This window comes from Lissotriton helveticus, chromosome 9, assembly GCF_964261635.1.
Source record: "Lissotriton helveticus chromosome 9, aLisHel1.1, whole genome shotgun sequence".
Classification (NCBI taxonomy): Eukaryota; Metazoa; Chordata; class Amphibia; order Caudata; family Salamandridae; genus Lissotriton; species Lissotriton helveticus.
In genome coordinates, this window is record NC_136070.1 from 558,208,566 (window position 1) to 558,228,932 (window position 20,367).

Below are 20,367 nucleotides of genomic sequence, written 5' to 3' on the forward strand. Positions count from 1 at the left end.
AACATTGTTATATTGTGCAAACTGCTTTTCCCTGTTACAGCTTCCCTTACAACGCCTTCTCCTCTCGGTACCGCTCCTTTTCTCGGCCCCATGCCCCCTTGCTATATGCATTTCTATGTGCATTCGTGGATCTGTGTGTGTGTGCTTCTACCTGCTTATATATGTGTGCATGAGTGTGTATATGTAGGCTTGTGTAGTTGCAGCTCCCAGTGTATGCAGGTGGATGTGTTTCCAAATGTGTGCATGTCTGTCTATGCATGCATGTTTCTATGTTTTTGTGCTTGCACATTTGTGTGTGTCTATCTGTGCAACAATGTTTATATTTCAGAGGTTTTTTAAAATGCACATAAAAGACCCAGGGGTGGGTGAAAGTGCTTTGCAAAAACAATATCTGCGACAATAACTACTGGCTGCAAAAATATTAACCTCATTAGCACTAAAAAGGGGCCATCAAGGGAAGGGAAACACAGTCCTCTTTACCTAGTACTGGCACTACATATCCAACAATCACCAACAATGTTTGATTATGTCTGCCATGGATCTGAGAACTATTGTGACAACATTCACAGGATGGCCATATAAGGTAACAAAAATACTTATTACTTTATTATAAAAGTTCAACAAGCTGCACAGCAGGTACACTCCTCTATATCATAGCCTAAACACATTGGCAAAGCCAATAGGTCTGGCAAAACACTTATAAGGTCCCAAAGGCGAGACCTATTGGCTATGCCAATGCTTGTTATCTTCTGTTACTTTTTTGTCACTCAGCCGGTAATGGCTGGCTTAGGTGATATCAGCTTTGTTAGAAATGTCCACTGCCTCCTTCCGAGGTAGAACTCAATATGTTGTACTTTGTATGTATGAAAATCTATAAAAAATGATTTAATTTGAGAATGATGTATTCAGTTATTGAAATGTTCTTCCCTCAGCCATCTGGTTTGTCCATATTGACCGTTTTGGCCAAATGCATTTCTCTTAGAATGTGAATAGTCGTGGTTACCTGACGAAGGCAGAACTCCAGCGGTCAGCACAGGCCTTCTGCGATAAGTCATTCTCTATGGTAAGTTCCTTTGCTTAAGAATTTTTATAGTTCGGTTCTCCTGTGGATATATACAGTCATAGCCTATTATGTAGTGTGTGCCTAAGCGGTTCAGTTTGTTTTTGTCCGCTTCATCTCTGCTTGAATAATGTGTTGTTTGGTATGTTATATCTTGAGAAAATCTTCTTCGATGTTAATGTTCTTTTTTGACTTTTTTTTTGTTGCTATTTTGGTTTTTCCCTTATGTGGGAGGACCTTTTTTGTTCCATGACATGATGGTCCTTTCTGTCTTCTTTCCGGTCACGTTTCCTTCTGACTTTCGTCCTGCTTACACTTGCAGCTTTTGTATCTCTTTTCAACTGCGGTTTGCTTTACTTCTTGTGGAGGCTGCTCTTGGACTAAATCTCCCCGGACCTGATAATTCTCGCCTTGGTGCCTAGTCTAATCATGGGTCCCACTCTGTGACTCTGGGCAATAGCTTGCTTAATCTCCACAACGGCCCCAGCAGCGCTTGGATGCCTGGCTTCACCTTGGGGGTGCCCAGGAGTGGACATTTCACATGGAAAAGCCAGGAAGGGTTCCACAGCGGTATGAGTGCAGCGCCGGGACGCCCCGTCACGTGGGCAGCCGTGCGCTTTACAAATACAACACATTTACATTTATTTTTCACAAGTATCTTTCTGTACATTCAGAAGGGGCATTGCATGTTGTAGCTGCCTCTTTAAAAAGACCTTCCTGTTTCTTCACCAACCCTCCTTCCATACTGCTGTTGCACTTCATAAGAGCATCTCAACAGTTTATCCATGTTTGTATAACAATATAATCTTAAAAGACAATGAAAATGTGCTACGAAAAAGATCATTTTCACAGGAAGTAATTTCTCCTTGTGAAATCTTTAGTCCTCTGATCTAAAATATGATTTGTGATACAGAAAATAAATGTCTCCCTCTGAGCTCCACTGTATTAGCAGGTATAGTCAACACTTGCACATGGTCTAGTTTATGCATGAGATTACTTCGTCCCATTGAGTGAATTAACGTCATATGAGACTGTCAAATGTGATAGTGATGGTTCGACTTCAAAGCAAGCTTGTTGAGGACGTTCTGACCATTATGTCACATATGGAGGTATGATTTGCCAATTTTACAAGGCAGAGGAAACTTAAAAATAGATTTTTTAGAAGAAAAAAATGCAGTGTAAATACTTGTTTTTGTGGTCAGATTACGGAAATAGTATACCTATATCTAACCCTAAAATGGACACACAGATCTCCTATCAGTCACTCCTATGGCAGGCCTTAACAATCCTGAAGGCAGAGTGCTTGGAATCGTGTGAGATGGTGCTCTGGCATGAGCTGAGCCTGTCTGCGGCTTTCGGGATCTATCCCTTAGCCGTTTCCATGATATCGCATACCATATACTCTTAAGTGCATTATAATCCTCGCGGTTATATGCCAACTCTGGTATCGCTTTATCAAAACATGTCGAGTAAGGTGTCATACGAATTGGAATACTAACCCCTCGCCAATTCTGGCAACGGGGTTAGCATTCCACCCTTCTAGAGGGACACGACATGCATGTAACCTATAACCCGGTTAAAAGTCAGACAGAGCCTCAGCTCCACAAAATGGATGCTGCCACCGAGACACAAGTCTGCCCTCCTGCTGCTGGGAGTCCTCCCAGAGCAGGAGATAAGGACAAAGGGTTTCCTGCCAGGGGCGGTGCCAGCACCGTCCCAGACAGGGTTTTGTGTATTGTAGGTAGGCAGGGCTTCAGAGGAAGGTGACTGCACGTGGCACCCCGGTGCTCACTGTGCATAGGCTGGCTTGAACCAGTTCCAGGGACACCCCAGACCCTGTCTGGGGAAAAGCCCGCCAAGGAAGTGGGTGTAACCACCCCCCTCCTGGTCCCACCCATAGGGCAGGACCTAGTCGCGTGCCAGCCCCCTTTTCCCAGATAAAGGTAGAGACTGGCCCCCTTCCAAATCAGATCATCTTTGGAATCAAGACACGACTTTCCACGAAAGGACTTCACGATTTCTTCTCAAGATTCTCCCTTGTGACTAAGGAGTAGTCACCCTGCATCCGCAGGCACCATCTAAGAACACTGCGGCCTGCTGCAAGTCCTTCCTCCGGAATCCGACTGCCCAGCTCGACGAGAACCGGCTTCCCTGGCACCTCTGACCTCTACCCACCTCTACAGCCCAGCTGAGAACCGTGGGTGCGACGAGACCTCGAGGGACCGGCCATCTGCAAGACTGCACGACTTCTGCACAGCAAGCCCGCCGAGTAATTTCCTGGTGAGTGCTTTGGGGTCCGAGAAGCCCCAACCCTGAGCAGCTCCAGCACCGAAGAGCAGCCCCCCAGCATCTCCACGATCGGCGTGGGGCCCTTCTGCTTTTTGCTGCTCACCGCGTTGTTTGGCTACTAGCCCGCTGGCTTGTGGCCTCCTGAACGACGCCCGACGACATCACTGCTGCTGGTCTGGTTGCTCCAGACTGGCCCTTGCTCCCTTCCCGAAGAGGAGCGCCCCGGACCCTCCTGGTCCACTCAAGACGCCATTTTGAGTCCACCGCGTGGGCTTGAATTAGCCAAGGCTTGTTGCCCAATCCTGGGTAACTTCGACGCCGACAGCTTCATCCATCGTGGGACAGCTCGCCTCTCCATCCTGGTCGCCGACAACGCCTCCTGGTCCGTGAGATCTGCAGAGCCAGCGTCGCCCACTCACCTAGTCGAGGTGACTACCACCCGGTGCCCTCCTGGTGCCCACTGACTACTGGCTAGTAGTCACGAACTTGGTCCCCTCTGCTTTCAGGTGTCATCCATCTTCCAGATCCAGGCTTGGATCAACTCGAACTATCTTCACTGGTCGCCTGCCAGCATCTTTCTTCCAGGCTCCTGGTCCGGCAACGAGGATTCCCGACGTCTTTTGAGACCTATGCAGCTGCAGCCCCTGGGCTAGGTAACTTCGGCATTTCGGTGCCCCAGCATAGCCTCACTATCCAAGGGTCAGGATCCACTGTCGTTTTCTCCCTACCAGGTCGGGTTCGCCCGTGAACACTAACTTTAACTTTACTAGCTTCCATAGACTTTGTCCCGCATCCCGCGTGAGAGTGCACACTCTGCACCCGAGTCCCCTAGGCCTCCTAGAAGTAATCTAACGATTCCCTAGTCAAGTCCTAGCGATTCCCAAGCCTATTAGTACTGTACTTACCTGCTAGTAATTTCGCATTCCACTTTTAGAGTATATGGTTTTTCGTGCCCCTCGGGCATTTGTGTATACCGTGCTAACTTAAGTATTTTCGTAAGAGTTTTGTTGTGTGCCTAGCACCCTGTCCTCATAAAGAGTACAGGGTTGTTGTGATTCTAATAAATACACTGTTTATTTTCATAACACTTGTGTGGTGTCCTTTCACTGGGTGTTCAAGGGGTAATGTGATGGTAAAACAGCTGGCTTAACACGCCCTCTAGAGTCTTAGCCTTAGACTGCTCGTATCCATGCTACTAGGATAGCTGGTCTATAAGGTTGACTTACAACCAATCATCAATAAGGGTTGTTTGGACTGATATATAGTGATCACTAGAATAGTGAGCACTGCACATCAGGCCAACTTCTCACAGTTGTACTCTGTTATGAAGCAAATTAATGTGCGAGCACAGCCCGTGACTACCTGAATGGGTTTATTATTCTATCTGTGTCTGTCACTCCTTGGGGTGTCCAAGATTGAGTCATTCATACATACATAAAACCCCCATCACAGTTAAGTGACCTCTGGCCATGTTCATTCATTGTTCTACAGTGCCTTTAAGCATGATGTGCCACAATGTGAAGTTAATGCTCTATATATGATGCACTCTTTTTCAGCCAGACCCCGGCAGTAGGTACACAGCTTGGTCCTCTGTCAGCACTTTAATCCAGAAAAACCTTGTGCTCAAGACCCATAATCCTGCCAGGTGAGTTTAGGTCTGCGGTAACCCTGAACATGCTGTTTTATTAGTTGGAAGTACATTGGAAAAGAATCGTTTATTGCAAGTACACACTCAGAATTTCAGATTCCTAATTCTGTGAAGGCGTCACTGTTACAAAACGTATTGCTAGCTCTTGCAAGTAATCTGTTATGTAATTACTGAGCTAGCATCTCATGAATATGGTAATGCTTGTAAAGTGATATTTGGGTTTTCACCTTTTTTCATCAGAGTGTATTCTTAGGGAACTTGAGGGAAAAAGTGCCTCATATTTATGTCACTTTTTAATTCTGACGGGGTTGGTACTGGAGTTACAGGAGTTATCAAAATTATTAGCCTTGAGAAAACTGCAAATGGTATTTATTTCACCGAGAGGTTTTGGGTGAAACTTCATAGCACAATAAGGATTTCCCAAGGGAATCGCACCTGGAATAACAGATTCCCATGAAAATTTCTCAGGGGACCCTCATGGTCCCACTTGTAATTGGCCGGTAACTATGTTGCCCCGGACTTACCTGCACCACCGGTATTGTTAATTCTATGGAGTGGGGATTGCAAAAGGAATGGCATTACTGGGATGGACACTGGGCCCTTCAAAAAGGAGGACCTCACTCTGGTAATGGAGATTGATTTCCGGTCTGTTAGCTGCACACTACTATTAAATTACAGTGGTATGTCCTAATTGAGTGATTGTCACTTACAGAGACTGAAGGGCTCTAGATCTCATATCCCCCTCTTTTCTGTTACCTGTTTTTGGAGCAGGTATTCGCTGACTGAAAAGGGGCTGGAGCTTGCTCAGAAGCTGGAGAAAGGAGAACAGATGTTGCCGCCTGCTATCGAAGAAAGGGAGTTGGACTCTGTAGGAGAGGCGAATGAGGGGGAGGCATTGTGCTCTGTTGTTGTGAATCAAGAAGAAGCCTGGAGTATTATCCCCTTGTAAGCAACATTATGCATGTTTCTGTCCAGAATGACTGCAAAGATTGTTGTATCTGCCCAATGTTCATTACTTTGTATCCCTGAAAGATTGCCAGTTCTTGCTTCTGTATGCCCCCTGTTTTTTCTTACATATTTATTGTTTTTATTTGTTCACAGATAGGCTAATATAGGCTGCTCCTCATGGGGTTCATTATATGCTGGAGTACAGATATGTCGTGCATCAGTACTACTTGTACTCAACGTGTAATCAGCAGAACATTTCTTCCCACATCTCCTCCCAACCCCAACCCCATCCCTCATCCCTCCCCACATGATAACCACTGGAGAGCAACAGTGTACATTTATTCGTTGGTAATATATTCCAACTATCTTATCAGGACCTGAAAGTCCGAGGACTGGTGGGAGAGGCCTGTGTGACTGACGCATCAGTTACCAAATAGGTAAAAGCCTGTTCATTTAAGCATTTCCCTGGTTCTAAGTTGGGACTGCTTCAGGGTCTAGAAAGTTCCAAGATGGGTATTGAAACAGTAGGTGGCACAGTCTGGGTTGTTCGGTTACTTCATTGTGCCCCTGGAGGATCATCCCACTGAGCAGTCGGGGGGGCAGTGTGGGGGGGGGGTTGAGGTCTATAATCGCTGCTACTGGTTGCTTAGAATCTACAAGACAGTTCCTCCCTTCTGTCTCAGATTGACTATTTGAGAAGCCCCCTCCATCCCTACCTGTGGAGTACCCTGCCCGCCACCTCAGCCCAGTATACAACGTCTTTTCTCCATACCTCTACTGTGGGAGGAGCAGATGCTTTCTAATTTCTAGTAATTGCTATTTTCGCTAGGAGCAATGCTAAGTCCATGAATCTTCTGGCCACTTTAATGTTAGCCTTTCGCTTATGCATACCCAGTAATATGATCTCTATGGTCCCTACATCTGACCACCTCACCTTGTACTCTGTTGGCTAGGACCGACCGCCAGTATATGGTCAAGTGAAAGCAATCCCACAGCATGTGCTGAAGGTTCACATTTGGGTTCCTACATCTAGGGTACAGCGCTTGGGCTGTAGGAAATATCTGACCCAGTTTAGTAGGGGTGAGGTAAGCTCTATGCAAAATATTAATTTGTATATACCGAAACCGGATGTTGGGGGATACTTTTTTGGTATATTTGAGGGCCATTTGCCATTCATTGTCATTAAACACCCGACCGGCTATATCTTCCCATTTGTCTCCCAGTGGTTGCAGTCATACCGCAGTACACTCCATGATTCCCTTATAGAGCCTGGATACCATCCCACCGCTTTCCCCTGCTGTGGACCATGTTTCAATGAGAGCGTGTACCAGAGGCTCCGCCCCATCCATGCCTCACAGTTGTATGTATGTCCCCTGTTGGCATCTATAGCCCCATGTGATGTATATCGGTCCAGTGCTGGTGGTTGCTCAAATCACTTGTGTTTACATTTGATTCCGTGCCTCGTTCGTGTTGCATATGCCATACTTGCCTGCATGCAAAATATTATTTGGTATTTATATAGCAATGTTTAACCAATTATTTCAGTCTGCAGTTGTTGGTTCTTAACAGCTGAGATTTCCTGCCTAAGTCTTTTTACATGTTTGCAAGTTATATTCCTATTTGCAGCCTGTTGATGCAACACTGTTCTCCTAGATGACTATGATTGTGTGTACATTATCATCATAAAACTTTATTCGATTATAACTCGGATAATCATAAAAGTACATACAATAAAATTACTTAAAATTCATCAATCATTATATGCCAGTTAATCACCAGGGGTTAGGAATTTAATAAAATATCGACTTGTCCATGGGACAGGTTGCTTCATAAATCTACTTGTCCTGTAAAAAAATCCATTTGTCCCTCTGGTGCCACATAGTACAGCTACAAATTATGGTACAATCTCATTATATAAGAGCTCTAATATTAACCTTTCTGGTTATGCCAGGGATCATACTATAGTAGGCTTTGAATTCTAGCAATTTCCTTACTTTGCCACCTTTCCACAGTTCTACATACTAGTGATGGAGGTAGCGTTAAGCAATAGTTCCAGCGTTGGAATGCTCTTTTGAGTCTGTGCAAACCTACTAAATTGCATGTTTTAGGGGTTTTTGCCAGCTCCTCTCGAATGGTTTCATATACTGAGAAAGGTGGATTTTTTTCCTGACAATGGCAGATTAAAACTTGTCCAGGGTTGCGAAAAAAGCGGTTGGAGGGAAAGTAAACTTGTAAACGCTCAACATATTTGTGCTTGAGCAAATCTACACCTGCAAGTTTTGCTCGTGCTAAAAAGCAGTTCACAAATATTCTCTAGTAGTAGGATTTCCTGGCCTACGTCTGTAAAGTCTTGTGAATTCATGAAAGCTTTAAATCTGCACTAATACAAGGACATATACCATGGGTACAATTTAGTGACTTTCTTTAAGAATTGGGCCCCTAATTAGGTCTGGAGTCAACAAAGACCTTTTTAAAAAAAAATTAAATGTCTTTCTATTTATCTATCCATCCAATGACTGGTTTCTGCTGTTTCACAAGGAACATATCTGCACACAAAGTTTTGTTCAGTGCCTGGGGCTACTGTGGCAATGTGTGCTTTCTAAGTCCAAAAAATATTATTGCTTTTTGTCAATGTTTGTTATAAAGGTGAGGGCCTGGCAGCTCCCACAAAGTTGTACAAAAACCATACCAAAACAAGACACGCATTGGCAAACTCAAATGGCTGACCACCAATCTCAATCAGACCTATTGGCTTTGCCAAAGCTTGTTTTTTTCCCCATGTTTCCCATTCTCTTGTTGAAACTGGTTGCACTGATTTTCCATGATGAATATTTTTTTGAAAAACTAGCATGCATCAACACGTTTTACTAAATGATGCTCAAAGAAATGTTACCTACATTTTCCAGTAGTTTAGCAAAACCTTTTTTCTTTCTTAGTTGTATTTTTTTGTGAACATTTTATTTTAAAAGCAATGTATCCCCAATCCTGCTTCCAAGCTTCTTCAGATGTTTGCATCTAATTAGAGAGCATTCTGGGAGCATTGTATGTAGCCTCATATTTTTAAACTTCGGAAATGTGTGTACACATTTTTACACTGGAACCATTGTCAGTAGTGCAGTCAGTCCGAGCTTACAACATTTCCTTAGAGCGCTCACCCTAATAAGAAAGGCTTTGTAGTAATGAATCATGAATACAAGTTAGAACAGCATTAACTTAGAGACATCAATATTACTTTAACTGCAGACAATGCCGTCCCTGATCTATATTGTGGTACTGTACACTGGCGGCCAAAGGGTTTGTGCTGCAGAGGTTTGGGCCTACTTGTCCCAAGGACAAAAAAAACATGGAAACTTGTTGTCCTTGACCCCAAACAATATGTCCTGGGAGTCGGGCACCAGTACTTGCTGAATGGTATCTGATCTGGTGTCTGTGCTCATTGGCTCGGATTCTCCAGTTTCTTAAAGCCCATTGGTTGGTTGTTGACAGGCAGTGGTCTGATGTTCTGTGATCCTAGCCACTGTTTTTGTGCCAGTATCAGTGTGCTTTTATGATTTTATGTTTGTAAACAATTTGTTTAAACTATGAAGATTCTCCCTGACTAATGATAGCATGTGTCTGTGGGAGGTGAAGGGTTCCTTCAGCGTTAGCTCTCCCTCAGGTTTAGCGCTCCCTGCAGCAGGGAGCAGCAGTGTTAGCTCTCCAGTACAACATATCTGTGTGGGCATGAAAACAGAAACTGTAGCATCTACAACTGAATTGTTGAATGATATATCTGGAAGTTAATGGATCACATTTATTACCTGAAAATGGCTGTTAAACATAACTAGTATCTTTGCGCTACCTCTCGGCCCCACTCTGGCTGGCATTCTTACGCCCCTCTTCCCATATCATTACTCCTACTGATGTCTCTTTAACTGCTCCTTCAACCTTGTTGCATCTTCTGTCCCTCTATCATTTATGTGTGCTTTGGACTATAGTCTACTTGCCATGCTAGTGGCTCTGTAATTCCATACTGTTTCCATCTACATCTTCCTCCCGACTTACTGAGCATGAATTTGCCTACACATTACTTCTTTTAGTACCTTTGTTCATCTTTGTTAATGTGTGTTCTGAATTATATGTTTAGCCGTGGTTGACCACCCTTTGGATTATGTATTTTTTTACATGTTACCTCACCATCTTTGTATGCTGTGTTGATGATTGTGTATATGTTGCATATATATCACATTCAGTAAATTCGGGTGTTACCCTCACTGAATTTTGGTGTTATCATGTAACTTATTCTTAAAATGGTTGACAGTGCTCCTGCTAACACCTGATCATGCGAATCGAAAGTCATCAATGATCTCAATTTGCCCTTCTTGATTTCGGTTTCTGGACTTGTGTGTTGCAGGCGACATTGATGTATGACTTTATTTTTTTTAACTCTTTTTTTTTTTGTGTGGAGAATTTTCAAAGCTGCAAATCGAATGTCAATGTTTTTAAAGGCTGTTGAGGAATGCCTATGAACTCATGTCATACTTTGTATTTTACGCCTAAATACAAAGTTCCAAATATCTTCATTTTATGTATGTATTTTGGAAGCAATTAATACATCTAATGTTGCTGGGGCCTTCCACATGACTTTTGTCAATTAAAACTAAAGAGGCAGTTTTTCATTATTTTCATCTATACATTGATTTTTCTTAAAGTGCCAAATGTAAAGGAGGAACGGTGTGACATCTGTCTTGAAAAAATATTTTGTTGAGCTTTCTTCACTGAAATCTATGACTCATACCCATTAAAAAAAAAAATCTCCATGTATGTCAAGCTGTTACATTTTGGTGCAAGGTGCAAATTAGTGGCGTGACTTTTCTTTATTAATTTAAAGGTTGAGTGTATAAAAGCCATCAAAGCTTGAGGCAGCTTTGACGGCTTTTATACGATAAATGTCACTGTTGGTGAGCAGCATGACTGGTGTGTGGTCCTCAGGTTTTCAACAGGTATTTTGATAAGATAGTTTCTAAAGTTGATGCTGTGTTTTGCAGTGCCACAGTCAACATCTACTTGCTTAAGGTGTTCTTCAAAGGCCCAGTTTGCTATATATAAGCTTCTTGATATGCCATACAACAAGATGATGGTGGCTGAAGTGAAAAATAAGACAATAGAAAGGAAGAAAATACAGGTACCAGTTGTACTAGATTTTGAGTACCTTTCATCGTGTGTTCTTCCACCAAGCTCTTTTAATTATTAGGCAGCTTAGGTTTTTAATTTGGATTTGGATACGGATTTGTAGAGCGCGTAGCTACCCTGAGGCGTCCCAACGCTGTCAGTAGACCTAGGTTTCCGGGGGGGGGGAAGGGTACTATGGGAAGAGCCATGTTTTTAGTTGCCTAGGGAAGGCCAGTAGGTTGTGTTCTCTTCGGATTTAAAACTACAGATATTAAAGGTGTGACAGCTGAAGTCAGTAAAATTATATTTGAAGGTTTTATATGCAAAATGAAAGTCACAGTGTGCAGGAAAAAATCCCTCTCAGCCCTTAGTCTCCCGGTTCCATATAATAATCTCTGGAACAAAGCTGGGAGCCTTGAGAAGCCTCGCTACAACAAGGATTCCGTGCGTGAGCAAAGCAGGGACACAGTATGCTAAAGTAACCTTCAAACATGTAACACAGCAAGGCATACGACACAACATTATTTTCTGAAAGCGTGCGATGAGTGCCCCAAATGTTTGTACAGAATTCATAGATATTCTATTTTATTAGTATCTGGTTACCAAATATTCTTTTTCTTTTCCTATGTCAATTCATCTGTGGTGATATGAAAGGAAAGAGAGTTGCAAAGCAGGGGAGAGGTTTGCTACCTATAGTCCTGGAGACTATGAGAATGTCCCTGTGAGCAGCACCGAAGTTGAAAAACCTTACCAGCACCTCCCGGAATACACTCTTGAGCCTGGCCAGTTTAACATCTTGTTGTGCGTGGACTTCATTGAAACCACAGGGTAAGTCAGAAGAGCAAGTAACTACAGAAATGAGGAATTTCATCATGCTGTTCCTACTAAAGATAGTGCATGGCTTGGTGTTTGGATGCAGACCTTAATCGGCTGGCATGGTATAGAGAAGTTTTTTTGAGTTTCGATGCATCGAGTTTGAGGTTTCAGTGACGAGCATTGAATGAGCTTGTAATTCCATATTGTACTGATAGTGTGCGCTTGTTTTGTGTATGAGGTAAACCAGTGTTTCTGCTGTCCATACTGTACCCATTCCGTCTGTGGAAAGTTTCCCCAGCTGCTGCTTGTGATTTACTTTTTTTGTGTTTGTGAATGTTGCACTGCTCCTGTTCACTTTGTAAGAGGGAAGGTTTTACCAATTTTGTCTTGAGTTGAATGTCTCTGGGTTTTGTGAGAAATTGAAAGCTACCCAGGATGGTAAAGGCACAACTCTTGAATGCATGAGCTTGCATCATATAGATAATATTTTAGTATGCTAATAACTTTTTTGACTCCCCACCAGACTTCACCATGAAAAGTGCATTTTTAGTTTGTTGAATCCTATACATTTCAGTACATATTGATCGAACGGGATGAGCATTTATAGAATGCATGGGGGAGGGCAAACGATATCTCAAAATGTGCTTCCTAAATTTTAACCCATAGGTAGTTTTGCCATTAGGTACAGCATACAATCTTCTGTATGAAGTGACACTAAAGTTGACATTCATGCAGAGCTCAGTGTTTTCTGTGTCATTGCAGATTTAGTATATATTGGTTACTTTTCTGTAGTTTAAAAGAAAAGTTATGGATATCCGGGTAAGTAAACATTGTATATGATGTAAGCAGACTTGATAAACAAATTAAGAAGGGCATGAATGGATGTGAAATCCAACTTGCTCTTCAGATCTAATCATTTCTTCCAACTGCCATCTTTTTGGGAAATTAAGGTTTCTAGTTCATATGGCCATTAAGCACACTATATACCTTTGGCAGACCAGTGTGTGTGTATAACAAAAATAGGCATGTTTGTGGCATATGTGGCTGTAGATACATATGCTCTGCATACTCCTGCCATCTAGTGTTGGGCTTGGACGTTTCCAATTTGTTTTTGTTCGAAGAAGTCTTTTGAGTCATGAGGTGTAGTGACTTCTCCTATGGTTGGTAATGCGCATGAGCATCAGCTTCAATGTTAGTTTTTTCCCACTGTCAGGTTTGGCCGTTTACTAATTGAGCGCTGGGTCAACGCCACTTGGCGTTCATCGTCACACTGCTTCGGTGTGTTCTGTCCCTTTGGCATGAAGAATCCTTTTGACACTATGCTTTTATTTTTTTGGTCTTTTATTTTTTTGGTCTTCACGTACAAATTCGCCAAGCTTTGATGACCAGGACTGCAATGAGTCCTTCAGTCGGGGCCTTGTCCCTTGTGGAGCCTCAGCGCTCTCATCTTCTGTGCTTTCTCGATGAAAATGTGAGGAATGTAATGGGGGACATCAATACTTCCCCCAGTGTCACTCCAAGTACCCTGGGACCGACCATCACGAGTTCTGTAACCTGTACCTCTCCCCTGAACACAACGAGATTGAGTCAGGCCTGCCTTGCTTTCGGTTCCAAGAAAATGTTGGGCTTACCAGTATCATCAGAGGTTGGCTCGCTGGAGAATGCAGTGACAGGAATTAGATGAGACCCCTGACATCTTTAGCAAACATGACAGTGAGGAAGACTTGAAGGCTGGTCCCTCCGGAGACCAGCCAATCCAGGCCAGCTCACAATCTGAGATGGAGGCACAACTGTTCTCAGAATCCCAGCAGCACCTGAAGACATCGACCTTGGGTACAATCTCACACCTCATGGCTGCACACTGGAATTGGGGGCGTGGCTTTCAGGCTGATGGTGGCGGACGCGTGAGCTAAGAGCTCTGCGCCAGCCCATTGATTTATCCGCAATAATTAAGGCCCCGACCTCGGGAGAGCATCACGGAGACTCCCCGCTGCAGAAAGAAGCCCTGGGGAGACGATTGCAGCCCCTGCCTGTTCGGATCGGAGCGTACATCTACAGCGGCGGCCTCAGGAAGTTTCCGGCGGAGGCAATCAAGATGGCGCCGTGAGGAGAGCCGGGTGCTGGCAGCTCGCCGTGCTGCTGAAGGCTCCTGCTGATCGACCGAGGGAGACAGAGGGCACAGAGCTGACACTGCACTGCGGAGGACACACTTTGGAGTGTTGGGAGAACCCTGCGGCGCTGACACCTGTAGCGGGTCCCTGGGGAGTTCGGCGGAGGGGCTCGGATGATCAGGCTGTGGTACTCAGTTTGCTGCTGCGTAGCGGAGGTGATCTTTTGCTCGTATTGGGTTGACCTGATCCCCGTGTGGGAGGACCCTGAATGAGATCCTGGATCATTGTTGGTGCCTGTGGGTGAGTGCTATCCAAAGGGCACTGAAGAGAGTTGGACATTGTGGCTGGAGGGGACTTTCCTCCTTATATCTCCTGTGGGCTGCCTGGTGGTGCTGGCTGATTGGGGACAATACGCAGGCCCTGTGCTTCTGTGACTGGCCTACCGGCAATCAGACCTAGGTTGCCCAGGTGAAGTGCGGGCGCCCTGCGACCCCAGGGGACTTTTGGTTTCGATCAGGGCGGCTGCCGGCTCTCCTGTCCGGAGCAACCTGCGCACTAGGACTGCTGTTGGGAGGCTTGTCCCCTGAGAGTCCTTGAAGCCCCTATAATGTAGGCATCACGGAGTCCTGCTGGATTTTTGCTGGACATTGGCTTGGTGCGGAGGGGAACGGTGCTGAGTGCAGTGTGTGGCCTGGACTTGAGGGGGTGTTCTAACCATAAGCTGCATTATGGGGAAGCCTAGAGGGAAGCAGATGTTGGCCCTGCCTGACCAAGAAGATTTGGGGCAGGAGGAGCGGCAACCGGCTTCGCATGAGATGCCCATCGAAGCTGGGGTGCAGCAGCAGTTGGCCCAAATACTCCATGCTATCACAGACACAAGAGAGGCACTGCACCAGGACATTGCTACAGTGTCGGTGGGACTGGGGTTGTTGCGTTCCAAACATACCAAGCTGGCGGATAAAGTGGAGCAGGTCGAAACCTCATTGACAACCCTGGAGCCGGCACAGAAATCCCTCTCTGAACAGGTGGAAGACGTCTCCCGTAGACTCTTGGTGCTGAGGAAAAGAACCGAGGACGCTGAGGGACAAAACTAGAGGAACAGCATCCACGTTTGGAGTCTGCCGGAGGGAGTGGAAGGGACCAATATGGTCCAGTTTTTGGAGGACTGGCTCCGCGGCAAGGTGGCATCGGAGGGGCTAACACAGTTCTTCACGCTGGAAAGAGCTCATCGAGTTCCGGCCCGCCCGCTGACGCCGGGCCGCCCTCCCAGTCCGGTGGTGGCCAGACCCCTCCACTATAAGGACAGAGACCTTCTCCTGCAGACAGCATGCACCTCTGGACCCTACACTGTGGGTAACAGCAAGGTTTCCATTTTCCCGGATTATACACTGGAGGTCCAACGACGCCGTGCATCTTTCTTGGCCGTCAAGAGACGAGTTTCTTCAATATTCCTTGATGTTTCCGGCCCGGCTTCAGATTATTATTGATGGCACAATGCACTTTTGTGAGAACCCGTCGGAAGCATGGGACTGGCTAGAAACTTACAAAACAGGTAGGAGGCCGGCTGAGGAGCCTGGGGCGCGTGGACCTTCGGAGCGGCTGCCTCAACGCCACCGGAGGTCGTGGCGGCGCCCTGTCACTCTGAAGACACCCAGCTCTTCCCAGACGGAGAAGGAGAGAACTGAGGCGCTGCGGGCGGTGTCGGAACTCCTCCGGGACCACGAGAAGACATCGGGGGCTTCCGGCCCGGCTTCAGATTATTCTTGATGGCACAATGCACTTTTGTGAGGACCCGTCAGAAGCATGGGACTGGCTAGAAACTTACAAAACAGGTAGGAGGCCGGCTGAGGAGCCTGGGGCGCGTGGACCTTCGGAGCGGCTGCCTCAACGCCACCGGAGGTCGTGGCGGCGCCCTGTCACTCTGAAGACACCCAGCTCTTCCCAGAAGGAGAAGGAGAGAACTGAGGCGCTGCGGGCGGTGTCGGAACTCCTCCGGGACCACGAGAAGACATCGGAGGCTGGCACAGAGACGGATAAGACTCCTACGAACACAGATGGGTCCCAATCTAGTAGTATACAGTTGCCACATGTCACACCAGGCACAGCCGACGAAATTGTCTGTTTTTAATTCATGTTTAATTGATCCGCTTCCTTTACAGGCCTGATAGACAGGATGTCCGCCATTATGTTCTCTCGTGCTGTATGGTTTATTTTATTATGAAGATATAGATTGCTGGTCGTGGTGGTGGGGGAGTTTATCTAATTCTAATGGTGAGATGCCGCCCGGGGTTGGGGCAGAATGTACTAAAGGGGGCATGGGCGTGGCCGATTCAATATTCTCTTGTTGAAGGTAACCGACAGGCTGCAGCCACTCTTCCCCATTTCCCTCTGTAGTTACTAGAGGGAAGTAAGTTGCAGTGTAGTTTGGATGGGGGCTAGTTTTTTAGTACCTGTCCTGGGGTGGGGATGTTGGGATTGTTCTTTTAGTTGTAAGGGAATGTTTCAGGGATATTGGCGTAACCTTTTAAAACCAGCTGCTCATACCCAGTGTGGAGCAATGCCATGGGTTCGATATCTGACTTAAAATGTATCTCTTGGAATGTCAGGGGTATGCATACCATGTTACGAATGCATAAAATACATGCATACTTAGTGCGTAGGGGAGTCCACGTGGCTTTCCTTCAGGGAACTCACATAGCACCAAAAGAAGACGTAAAAAAAATGGCAGCACACCAGCACTGCACAGACTGAGCATGGCTCCAGTGGTAGTCTGGCGTTGAATCACAGCCTCATCAACTGGCCACCACTGCCTTCCAGCCATGGCCAACACTGACAAAAGGACTAGGAGCCAATACCTCTGCCTCCTCCGGTGTCAAAGGTCCAACACAAGCCACGGTCGTCCTCGGTGCCAACAGCATCTTTGACTCCGTCACCATTGCCGAAGCTGGCGCTGAAACCCAGCTCAGCTCCAAAGCCTCATTCGGCATCAAGGTCAATCTCAGATCCGAAACCTCATTCGGCTCAGGATACGTCAGGCCACTCTGCACCAAAGCCCCCATCAATGGCAGGATCCGACGATTCAGAACAGCCGATCCTTCGGTGTTTTGCAGGAGAAACTCGGTGCATACCAAAAGAGTCTATTTATCCACCCACTAACTGGGAAGATCTCTACAAACCTACCATCCAAGGTACAATACACTCTCCCACACAAAATGAGCAGATTGCCTTGGAGCCCACATTTACATTTTAGCATATAAAGTACTTTAACAGAGGCACTAGTCCACTTTCTGCACAGTTTCTTGCTCCTCCTCCTCTGATGCCCCAATCATATGTGTCTCCTCCACCACCTTCTCCAGAGGGTTCACAAGACTCCTCTAAGGAGGGGGGGGGGGGGGAGGGGGGGAGACCCTCAAATCCAGTAACACATCTGTGGTCCCTTATGACCCTGAACCCAGGAATGACCAGTGGGGCAACAATAATGTCAACACCGACCCCCCCAACCTGGAGGGCACGGATCCGGATCTCTGTCCAGCCAAAACCTCCCATACAGATGACACCGCCTCGTGCCACAGGGTCATTTACAAGGCTGCTACTTTTTAAAAATTAGACATGCACATTGTTCAGGAAGACATCAACTTCCTGGTTGCAACACTATGTAATACACAACGCACGCTGCGTTTTTTCCCAGGCCTCAAAGGGATGCTCAAGACTGCAACTGAAACATTTAAGGACCCAGTCAAGACTAGAGCCATTACTCCTAGGGTTGATTAAAAAGTATAAACTCTCTCTTAATGTATATCCATATATATTTTTGGCCATGCCACTCTGGACTGCCTTGTAGTCAAGCCAGTGCAGAACCTCCCCAATGCCTAGGGAACTGGTGACGCCCCACCTTTCTGAAAAGGAAAGCAAGAAGATTGATGCAGCTGGTAAGAGTTTTGCTGCACAATGGCAAATTGCAAGCTCTGTTGCCTTGCTCTTCCGCTGTGACCATGCTCGACAAGATGGAGGAACTCCTCCAGCAACTCCCACACCAATACAGGCAGTGTGGGTAGAAGCTGGTCACAGAGGGCAAGATCATCTGCAGCACTACCGTCCTCTGGGCCCTTGATGCTTTCTCATTGGAGGCCACGCTTGTGTTTGTGTTCCTGACTTTAAGCCAGAAGCGCAGCAGCATCTTCTGAAGCTACAGTTCGATGGTAAAAATTTCTTCAGGCTGCAGGTGAAACAGATGCTGGAAAAGTGAGTGCTGTACAGGCACCCTCGCCCTGATTTTGTAGATCCCAATACGGGGGAGGCAGCAAGGCCTCTTCCTCACCTCTCAACAGCCGTAGCAGCATACAACTTGGGGCTGCTCTAGAGGAGGTTACAGAGGTGGAAACACTGGAGCCAGGGCTAAAGGAGGTGTGGCCAAAGGAGACACCCACACAAAGCAGTGACTCACCCTACCCTCCATTCCCAATCACACTACTCCTGTTGGGGCAGTTTACAGGGGTTTTCCTCACAGTGGGAAAGGATCACCTCCAACCAATGGGTCCTTTCCATCATACAACAAGGTTACTACATCTCCACCAAGGTAGGGTAGGGTGAGTCACTGCTTTGTGTAGGCGGCTCCTTTGGCTGCACCTCCTTTACTACAAGCTACAAGCTTTCGAGTTGTTAATGCCTCTTTTTCAGCCATATCGCCATCTGATTGTCAGACAGTAATGCACCTCCTAGGCATGATGGCCCCTTGCATAGCCATAGTTCTCCATGCAAGATTACGTATGTGTCCTCTACAGAAGTACCTGGCGGCGCTATGGTCACTGGCAGAGCATCATTGGAAGGATCTAGTGTTGATATGGGCCAGTGACTATCGCTCTCTGCAGTGGTGGAACAGCAACAACCTGTTGCAGGGTTGGCCCTTTCTAGACCCAATCCTGCAAGTGACTATCACTATGGACGCATCCTTCTCCTAGTGGGGGGCACATCTTCAGCAGATGGCCATGCAGGGTGTGTGGACGACGCACCAACAGGGCTTTCACATAAGTTACCTAGAGCTAATAGCCATTCAGCTGGCATTCGAAGCTTTCTTCGGCCAGGTTAAAAGCAAAGTAGTCCTTGAAAAGACAGACAACATGACAGCCATGTATTTCTATCAAAAGCAGGGAGGCACACTCTCTGCAGCTGTCAATACTGGCACCGAGCATTTGGTGTTGGGCACTTAAAAACAACATGCATCTCGTAGCGGAGTACCTATCAGGAGTGGATAGCGACGTCGCAGACCTGCTCAGCAGAATTCGGCAACAAGTCATGAGTAGGAACTCCACCAACAAGTCCCACTCCTGTACTTCCATCATTGGGAGTTTCCCGATATAGACCTCTTCACCACTTCTCAAAATGGAGAAATGCCCAAGCTTCGCCTCCAGGTTCCCACACCCTTGATCCATCTGCATTGCTCTATGGATGAACTGGTTTGAATATTTGCCCAAGGTTTTCCGCTTCTCTCACTTCTTATTTATGTGGTTAGGATGCTCTGGCAAACACTCCTCACTCTCATCTTGGTGGCTTTCATGTGGGCCAGACAACCCTGGTTCACAACCCTTGTAGAGCTGTCAATAGTTCCCCACAAGAAGCTTCCCTACAAGCCGGACTTTCTCACACAGCCCCATGGGGCAATCAGCCATGTGAACCCCAGGCAGCTCAATCTAGTGATCTGGCTTCTAAGGTCCTAGAGTTCAGTTATTTTCGACTACCTCAAGAATGCATGTCAAGTCTTAAAAAGACATGTAGATCTACCACACAAGGGTGTTATGTGGCTAAGTGAAAAAGGTTTGTCCACTATTGCCTTCCACAGCACATGGAGCCACTCAAACCCATGGTTCAGAATATAGTGTGCTACCTTCTTTATTTCTAGAAATCATGTTTAGCTTACACTTCCATATGCCTTAATCAGGCTGCAATTGCAGCTTACTTGCAAACAGGATGCCCTCTTCCTTCTTTGGAGTCCCTGTCATTAGCACCTCTAGAGAAGGTCTTAAATAAGTTACCCATGGCTCCTCTGGTGAGCATTATTCAACTATTTAGTTTAAAGGTGGTGTCCTATGCTGCACCTAGCTTATGCTCTCCTTTCGTGAGACAAATTGTGAGCTAGAGGATTTCTTTAAATCATGCCTGGTGAAAGTTGCAGAATGGATGTAGAGCAGTTCTTTTAAACTTAATTCAGATAAAACTGAAATACTTCTCTACAAATTTTCACTTGGTGGCCCACTGAGTTTTGATCCCCTCCTACTCCGGTAGTTGAGGTGAGAAACCTTGGTGTTAAATTTGCTAAGGATCTTTCTTTACTCCCTCAAGTGAGGGCA

The 20,367-nt window shown here is 46.0% G+C and overlaps 1 protein-coding gene across 1 annotated transcript in view; it reads left to right on the top strand.

The window, feature by feature from the left end:
- Positions 1-20,367, top strand: part of MUS81 (MUS81 structure-specific endonuclease subunit) — a 321,815-nt gene that overhangs the window by 127,786 nt on the left and 173,662 nt on the right. The window contains exons 6-9 of the mRNA XM_078660456.1: positions 983-1,063; positions 4,906-4,994; positions 5,769-5,942; positions 11,751-11,924. Coding sequence (XP_078516582.1) covers positions 983-1,063; positions 4,906-4,994; positions 5,769-5,942; positions 11,751-11,924 — 518 coding nt within the window. The remainder of the gene's footprint in view (positions 1-982; positions 1,064-4,905; positions 4,995-5,768; positions 5,943-11,750; positions 11,925-20,367) is intronic.